The 9,929-nt window shown below is 36.0% G+C and overlaps 1 protein-coding gene across 5 annotated transcripts in view; it reads right to left on the bottom strand.

The window, feature by feature from the left end:
• HDAC9 (histone deacetylase 9) overlaps positions 1–9,929 on the bottom strand; it is a 1,025,726-nt gene that overhangs the window by 959,317 nt on the left and 56,480 nt on the right. For all 5 annotated transcript variants that reach the window (XM_010835593.1, XM_010835596.1, XM_010835590.1 and 2 more), the window contains exon 3: positions 9,768–9,887. In XM_010835593.1, the coding sequence (XP_010833895.1) occupies positions 9,768–9,792 (25 nt within the window). In that variant the 5' untranslated portion in view covers positions 9,793–9,887. The remainder of the gene's footprint in view (positions 1–9,767; positions 9,888–9,929) is intronic.

Below are 9,929 nucleotides of genomic sequence, written 5' to 3' on the forward strand. Positions count from 1 at the left end.
AGACAGGATATATATATATATATATATATATGTAATTAAAAACCATGAAAACAATGCAAAAACAATTGTCACAGCATATACTCTTATTTTCTTAAAGCAGTTTTTAAAATATCTCTAACTATAATGCTTATTTAATACAACATATAATGAGGGAAGACAAGACTTTAAGAAGAATTATTTCACAGTCACTGGATTAATAATTTATTATGACAGTATGCACTAAATGATAGTAACATTTCCAAAATGTCCACGTCCTTGAACACACTGGGCAAACATCTGGGGTCCCAGTGACAAACCAAACAAGTACTACAATGACGTGCAATATTTTTCCTATCAGATAGAGACTTTTAAAAGAGAGGTTCAAGGTAAAATTTTGACCTTGCCTATTTGCAAAGCAGTCTTAGATCTCCAGAAAGCACTCAAAATCTCAAGATCAGAAATATATTAAAGTCATGACAAATCAGTTTATCTACATTTTCTAAGACTTCCTTAAAAATCACTGCAGATGGTGACTGCAGCCATGAAATTAAAAGACGCTTACTCCTTGGAAGGAAGGTTATGATCAACCTAGATAGCATACTAAAAAGCAGAGACATTACTTTGCCAACAAAGGTCCGTCTAGTCAAGGCTATGGTTTTTCCTGTGGTCATGTATGGATGTGAGAGTTGGACTGTGAAGAAAGCTGAGCGCTGAAGAATTGATGCTTTTGAACTGTGGTGTTGGAGAAGACTCTTGAGAGTCCCTGGGACTACAAGGAGATCCAACCAGTCCATTCTAAAGGAGATCAGTCCTGGGTGTTCTTTGGAAGGAATGATGCTAAAGCTGAAACTCCAGTACTTTGGCCACCTCATGCGAAGAGTTGACTCATTGGAAAAGACCCTGATGCTGGGAAGGATTGGGGACAGGAAGAGAAGGGGACGACAGAGGATGAGATGGCTGGATGGCATCATCGACTCAATGGACATGAGTTTGAGTGAACTCCGGGAGTTGGTGATGGACAGGGAGGCCTGGCATGCTGCAATTCATGAGGTCGCAAAGAGTCAGACAGGACTGAGTGACTGAACTGAAGGAAACCTTTCTTTAGAATCATGCCAAATAGTGAAACAGTGTAGCTGTTAGAACATTCAAGTTCTTGTTGTTAGAGGGTACTCACCAGAAAATGGGCATAATATGTATAATGTTAAATACTATGTTTCCTTAACTAGTTTATGGGATTCCCGGGTGGCTCAGTGGTAGAGAATCCACCTGCCAATGAAGGAGACATTGGATTCGATCCATGGGTCAGGAAAATTCCCTGGAGAAGGAAATGGCAACCCACTTCAGTATTCTTGCCTGGGAAATTCCATGGACAGAGGAACCTGGCTGCCTACAATCCATGGGTTGCAAAAGAGTTGGACACAACTTATTGACTAAAAAACAGCAACAACTCGTGTATAAAAATCATGTCAGTAACAGCTGAAGACTGCAAAAGAATCATGCCAGTTTATCTGAAATTACAGTGAGAAAGAAGTAATATTCACAATTCTTAATGTTTACTTATTGAGTCACACTTTTAAACACCTTCATAGTTTAAATATGATGATGAAAATCTAAGCCAAATAAGCCATGGTTAATAAATACTTGTTTTACATTGATCTTTTCATGAATGCAGTTACAAAACAACGCTGAACTTTTTGAAGATACATATGCAAAATTGGGTACATCTGCAAAATACACATGGACAGCCTTTTGTTTATAGGATTATGTGGACATTTATAGAGTATTTTTTTCCTCTGGGTACTTTGGAGCTGGCTCCTCAGAATACCAAAGAATGTGTGTGTACATGTGTGCCCATGTGTGATTGTTTTGCAACACTACAATGATTTTTAGGGATTAGAATTATGTAGGGCTACATATGCTCCAATAAATAACACTCAAAATGTTTTACCTTCTGTGATTTTCTATTTATTTCTTAATTTTTAACTGTCATCTTTTGAGAATGGCAAAATTATTACGGCAAATTCTAACTCCAGAGGAAATTCCCCAGCTCGGCCAGTTGCCAGTGGAGCTATAATATCAGTAATGAAGAGAAAGTTTTCTTAGAAGTTAAAAGTCTGGAAGAAAAGGTTAATTATGTAGAGCTGCCTGACAAGCAACCATCTATCATAAAAGGAAAGAGCTTTATATAATCAAGTGTCCGAAAGTTATCATGAAAAAAAATAGACTTCAAACCATTTCATAGAGTATCTCAGAGTTTTCTACTTCCTCTTAATCAAAACAGATTTTAAAGAAAAACTCATCAATAATTTAGTCATGAGTCTTTCATTTTGGACATTAAAGTATCTGAAGAAACAGAAACCAACACACAGAACATGCATTGATAAAATACATTGATTGTAATTTGTAAAGATAAGCATGACAAAATTAAACCCGTAGTAAATGCCTCACCTATTAGAAACTCAGAATTTTCTTGTTCTATATAGCAAGATGGTTAGACAGCATCACCAACTCAATGGACATGAATCTGAGCAAATCCCAGGGATAGTGAAGGACAGGGGAATCTGGTGTGCTGCACTCCATGGGGTCAGAAAGAGTCGGACACGACTTAGCAACTGAACAACACATAGCAAGATAAAAAGAACCAAGAAAATCCCATACTGAGAAGTTTAGATTTAGCAATAGTACAAGAATGAATCACTTAACTGTGAAGTTGCAGTGATTAAAAAAAATAAAACAATATTTAATAAAATTTAACATGAATTATTTCTCTCTTATACTATACTCTGTGATCAAATTCTCTTACAACAAACTTCAAGGGAAAATTTTATTTCATTATCTTAGAATATTTTTTTGAATACTACTTGAAATAGATAATTAGCTGGGAGCCTGAAATTATTTTAGTTAAATCAAGATTACTGTAATAAGATTTAGCCTGTATTTCATTAAAAAGCCAACTGATCAGATGCATCTGGGGAAGCCATAACCTTGATTTGTCTACAACTCTATTTCATTTGCCATTCATTTTTTATGGTAACTCATTGTGAACAAATTGAAGAAAAACGTACCCACTTGGACATTATGATATTTGTTTGTAGCTTTGTCCTGGTTTTAGTTTCCTACTTAATGACTAAATGGCACCACAGTGGGTAATGCACTGGAGTAAAAGTGGTGAATCATTAAAGACTTCGTAAATTTTAAAAACAGGGGCAGGTCTTCTGGGCCCCATATGCTTCTAGAAAACCCAATGTTGTGCTGTATTAATTGAACCGTGAAGCTTTTATTAGTGCTCTTTAAAAATGCTTGCAGTGAAGCTTTTATTAATGCTTGCCCTCAAATTGTTTATACTACTTAGCATTTCCATAAGATTTTTTTATTTCAAAGAACTTTTTGATCATTAATTATATCTACTCTACATTTCTATAAGAGAACTCAGCTGTTTAGCAAAATAGAGGCATGAAAGTAAAACTCAACTAATTTTTGCCTAAGGTTTGCCACAGAAAAAAAGAAAAGGAATATTAATAGAATATAAGATCTTTCCACAAACCTTTAGTTTGTATAAATAGCCAGGTCTCTCTCAATAAGGTGGATAGTTGTTATAAGTGTTCCCACAATGGTGGAGAAAACAGAAATGAGCCACCTATATGCAATTGGCTTTGAAAACTAAAATTACAGGACTTAGGAATACAGTTACTATAGTAACTCTGCCAACCAGACTCACCGAGGAGCCCATGAAGCCACAACATTATGAAATCCCAGGGGGCATGATGCCTATTGTGTTCTATGTCTGGAAAATTTCTTTGGGTGGATTTTCATCAAAATTACATTATATACATTCAACTCATCAAAATTAAAAGTCACACTGGAATCACTCCAGAGCTCATACAGCCTAATTTATTTACTCTTAAAAATGTTCAGACTCAAATCATGTTTTCTATCACCTTGGGATCATTCTAAAAATTTGATCTGGGTTAAATAATTAGAAATTTGTTCTGAGGAAGAAAAAAATGTATTCTACCTATAAGAATCTCTTTGGTTCATCTCCACATAAAAACAGAATGTCTTACTAGCAGAGAAAACATTAAGATTAAGATCTAGAATTTCAGAATTTCATTACAAATTATTACTTCCTCTAGTTTTCAACAGTACTAGGTTTTTATATATCAGAAAGCAAAATAAGTGAGCTATAGCTTAGCATGTCTTTTTTTTTTTTTTTTTAACAGTGCTGGGGGGAGTGGTCAGAGAACCTGTATTTTTGACAAGAACATCAGATGATATTTATTACCTGACATGTTTGGAAAACTCTAGGTTAGATGAGCCCTAAAGTCTTCCCTTCTGAATTTTGGCAATCCTGATAAAAATAAATTACCAGAAATGTCATACAGTAACTGCTATACAGAAGAAATTAACTTCTGTTCCTATAATTATTAAAATACTTAACACACTGAATGGACCAAAACTATTTACACTTCTGTCTCTCTTACTAAAGGGTCTGTCCATAAGGGTAGAAACCATGATTTTAGTACTGTTTGTGTCCCCACTGAATAGCACACTGCTTAGTACAAAATACATGTATGAGAGGGTGAGTGAAAGTCACTCAGTCGTGTCCAACTCTTTGCGATGCCAGGGACTATACAGTCCATGGAATTCTCTAGGCCAGAATACTGAAGTGGGTAGCCCTTCCCTTTTCCAGGGGATCTTCCCAACCCAGGGATCAAACCCAGGTCTCCCGCATTGCAGGTGGATTCTTTACAATCTGAGCCACAAGGGAAGCCCAAGAATACTGGAGTGGGTAGCCTATTCCCTCTCCAGCAGATCTTCCCAACCCAGGAATCAAAGTGGGGTCTCCTTCATTGCAGGCGATTCTTTACCAACTGAGCTATCAGGGAAGCCCAAATACATGCATAGTACGTTTTGAATGAATGACTGTCTTAATTGCATCAGCTAGCTGCCAGTCTCATGCAGGTAGTCTTTTCTCCATTCAGACTCCTCAGATTCCAAAAGCAATGCCCAGTGCTCTAACGTAGAACATTATTGGGGAAGCAAGATTAAAATAAAAATCAGTGTATTCCATATTCAGAAATCAGTATTTATTGTTTGAGTATATGATTGAGACAGTAATATTTAGTACTTGATAGTACTCTTGCCTGGAAAATCCCATGGACGGGAGAGCCTGGTGGGCTGTTGTCTATGGGGTTGCACAGAGTCAGACACGAATGAGCACCTTCACTTTCACTTTTCACTTTCCTGCATTGGAGAAGGAAATGGCAACCCACTCCAGTGTTCTTGCCTGGAGAATCCCAGGGACGGGGGAGCCTGGTGGGCTGCCGTCTATGGGGTCGCACAGAGTCAGTCATGACTGAAGCAACTTAGCAGCAGCAGCAGCAGCAGAGAACTTCTATGAGAATTTTGTCAATACCTGAGGAAAATAAGACTTACACCATCCCAGAACGAATTTTCAAGACAAACAGAAATACTTTATCTGAAATACAATAAAGAATTTCTGGAACAACTGGAGTGAGACTATTTTTCTGGTGTACAATAACTCCTTAGAGCCCTTTACAGAACAAAAGCAAAATAAATGGATGGTGATTGCATAAGACCAATTTAATTCTTTTTAGACAGGTTTTTTTTTTTAAAGGAGATGTGAGAAAAACACTTTTTCTAAGTCAAACAATTAGGTTACTTCTCACCAGTAGAATATATATGGCACCGTGAGATACAGGCTAATAGTAGCTGAAGAATGTTTTAATGTTTGTAGCTAGAACATTTTCCTTTATATAAATGCAAAGTGCATTTCAGGTCTCTCTGATCGCAGTTTGTATTTGGAATAAACAGAAAAGATTCCCACCGCCTGATCCATTTGCTATGACTTTCTTCAATTTAGAGTTCATTCATAAGAACTTTCCAAACATAACTGATTAAGACCTCTGTATAATGCTGCTCTCAGCAGACCAGATGTATTGATAAGAAAGAAAGTCCATAAGAAAAATTTTAATGACTCTAAAGTCAAATGAGCTTCACTTGGTGACTGTCTCATTTATCATCCACTCTTCTTCTAACTGAACAATTATCATGACTGGCAATAACCTCCTCAGCGAAATAGCAGCCTCAAAGGACATTTTCATATTACAAAATCAGTACTCTTGGGGGAAGGGTATGCTGATTTCAGTTGTCAAACATTACCAATAGTAAGCTATGTTAGGTATCTGTAGGATTAATCCAAGTATTTGGTATTATTTTACTTTGTCTTTTTGAAAAGGAGTCCAGTATATTTGATCATCTTATTATATATTACATTTACATATAGGAACTCTGAGTCTTTATATAATGCTACAAATTGAGCATAAGAAGCTGAATTTGCATGCTACTCACTCCTTCTCTATACACACCTTAAAACATGGATTCACATCCCCTTCTTACACAAACAACAGTCTATGCTGCACAGACAGTAAGATTTCTATTTAACCCTAAACTCCTTTAATAATATGTATTTTTTCTCTTTCAAAAGTTAGGTGCATGCATTCATCTGTTTTCCTTTTCTCTTTTACCTCACAAAGTTTAGTAAATGTTACTTCTGACCATCTGTTCCTTACATGTACACTTCGTTTCTATAGCTTTTTTGCCCAATATACTTTACCTCTTAAGCAGTTACCTCAACAACAAAAATGTCACTCCCACATTCTGTTCCACACATCAGATGAGAAAATTAAGAGTGGAATAACCCTTACACTGATCTCTCAATAAAAACTCATTACTTTTAGAATGAAATTAGATGTAATACAGACATACCTGAGAAATGACCTAAGACGTCCATAGATCACATTAAAGCATCACCATAGAATTTCTCACCTGTTTGTCTTCCTGCCATTTGTTCCACTTTTTTTTAACCAGGTGAAATTTTTAAATATTTATTACATTGTATCAATTCTCCTTTTCAAATAAGGTGATCAAAATATTTCTGTATTCATTCATTGCCAAGTATATACCTTTAAACAGGCCTTGACCGGCTAAACTGGGAATCTAACGGCTTACAATAGTGTTCTAACAGGATTGTGTGTTTCACGTTAAAAATAAGAGGGTCCAGTTTTAAATTCTGCCATTTGCAAAACATGAATGGACATTAAGAGAATTATGCTGAGTGAAATAAGTTAGAGAAACAAATACTGTATAATATCACTTACATGTGGGATCTAAAAAGTACAACAAACTAGTGAATGTAACCAGAAAGAAACAGACTTACAGAGAAAAAACTAGTGATTACCATGAGGGAGAGGAAAGGGGAGAGAGGCAATATACAGATACAACTTGTCATATATAAAATAAGCTATAAGTATATATTAAACAACATGGGGAATGTAGCCAATATTTTACAACTATAAATGGAAAGTAATCTTTAAAAATTGTGAACCACTATATTGCACACCTATAGCTTACATAATATTGCACATCAACTATACTTCAATAAAAAAAGAGAAAATAAGTGAATCCAATAACTATTTAAAAGTTAAATTTTATAAGTTGATTTTAATTATAATTTGGATCCAAAAATTTCCCATATAGTTTCTTCCTTCATTAGCCTTAATGAGATCTGCATTTTGTGTCCATTTCAAGATTACAAATTCAGGTAGAAATAACAAAACTACTTTCTCATGGTTCTATCTGGCCTGTCATTCTCTGTGAAGTAAAAGTGGGAGGTAAACAAACAATGTGGAGAAGATACGGGGAAGATGAGTAGAGAATAAAGAAACATAGGCAATTTTATAAAAATATATAAAAAGTATAGTTTCTGGTCTTAAGAATTAAGGGCACTCCCTGTATAAATTCTAAACAGTAACTTGAAGAAATGGAGTAAGTTTTCTGCCACATCTGTACCTAGCCAATTTGTTCCTACTTCTTTCAGTATGTTTTTTAATGATTCCAGCACATTCTACCACAAGAAAAAAAAGTTTGACTACGGCATTTCTAAATTAAATGTTTCTTTTAAATTATGCTAATTTTGGAACATTAAATTTATATATAAATAAATATATATACTCCCATTGACAGAGAAAATATACGTACAGTAAGTCCCCTACATACGAACCTTAAAGATGTGATATGTGTGCCGGTCCCTGTATGCCTAAGGTACTGTCCTGTAAGATTAAAAATGTTGTACTTTTCATGCATCTTATTTGTGTGAAAAGTATTATAAACTTATTACAGTACAGTACCATACAACTGATTGTGTTAGTTGGGTACCTAGGCTAACTTTGTTGGACTTACTAACAAACTGAACAAAGGCACTCTTGGAATGGAACTCGTTCATATGTAGGGGACTTACTGTGATACATATTTTAAAGGTAATACACACATATATAAGATGCAAATATCGTTTTAAGTTCAACTCAATAGAAAGGACTGTAATTCTATACTTAATTGTGATAAGTAATGCAGGTCACACAGAGGGCTGCCTGAGAGGGTAGGGGTGTGGGGCCAAGAGTGCGTGGGGAGCAGGCAGAGGTGGAGGAAGGAACAGGCATAGCAGGCTAGACCGGTGCTTCGAAAAGTGTAGTCCCAGGCAGCAGCAGCATCACCTAGAGAAACCTGTAAATACTGCAATTCCTGGGACACACCTAAGACCTGAATCAAAAAAAAAAAAAAATGGGGAAGTGGCTTCATTTTAATAAGCCTTCCCACTGATGCTAAAGTTTGAGAACCCCTGAGCTACAGGGACTCAGATATAAGAAGCCTAGGTAACTTCATCTCTTATTCAGATAATAATGCCAATTATAAATCATGACTGTGACTAAAGATTCTGGAATATCTTTACTACATCATTTAGAATGAACAAATACAGTTAGCTCTCCAATAATTTCTAGATCCAAATTCAACACAGAAACTGGCAACTTGCTGGGGATGTGGGGAAGCCTGATGAGACACTGAAATTCCAGAGCAGCTGATCTGGGTGTGGCCAGCCCTCCACAGACTGAAAATCTTGGCAAAAGATTTCCCTTTATAAACTGAGTAAAATATTATACTATCTTCAACCTCAGGAGTTGGATAACTGGATACCAATATGTTGAAATATTTTTAAAGAATACACAGAAATAAATACTCCCATAATGATCCAAACAGAAAATTCTTTTTAAATTTGTCTATGTTTAACATGTGATATCTGAAGCTATTCCATCACTCTGAAGATTTGGATCGTGTTTGTTCCAAAAGTGACACCCTGTTCCTGGAGAAATGGGTGTTGGCTGTGCTGATCACAACACTACATGAGCCACACATTAACTGGCTCAGAGGAAGCAGGTGTTGAGATTATAATTAAATATGTATATAGGAAACAGGAGTGGCAGCAAAGAAGGGTGGGGAAGAAAAATATCCTTCCTGTGTGTCACAGAGATGGAAGAGGAGTAAATTCACAAGCTGACGTGCAAAGCCCACGACACCATTTAAAAAGCATTCAGACAGGTATTTGGTCAGAAGACTATGGATGTAGACTTAGATGCCTACGTCATATTTAATAAATGTTTATAACTTCATACAATTCACCCCAAATGTTACATTTGCAGCAGAAGATTAAAGTCTACTGCTCAGATAACAAAGCAAATGAAATTAATTGCCTGGACTGCAAGCTGGTTATGTAATAGAGGATGGGCTATAGAACACAGTTCAAAATTCATTATACTGACCAAACTTCATCAGGAAAAAAAAGTCATTTCACAATTTAAATTGTTTAACTTGAAGCAAGACAAAACATCTTTCATACTAAATTTGTTTAAAGTTTAAAAAGCAACCAGACTGACCGGACCGCACTGGTGAACTCATCATGGGAATAAGGAGAAGGATAGATGGGCCGAGATGCAGACTCACAGCCTTCAGTTAGCTGGCAATGCGGGTCCACGAGAAGCTGGTCTAGGCGGAACCTAGAATGTAAGAAAAATGCCTGTGTATTATACACATTACGT

Source organism: Bison bison, unplaced genomic scaffold (genome assembly GCF_000754665.1).
Source record: "Bison bison bison isolate TAMUID 2011002044 unplaced genomic scaffold, Bison_UMD1.0 scf7180017864044, whole genome shotgun sequence".
NCBI classification, from domain to species: domain Eukaryota; kingdom Metazoa; phylum Chordata; class Mammalia; order Artiodactyla; family Bovidae; genus Bison; species Bison bison.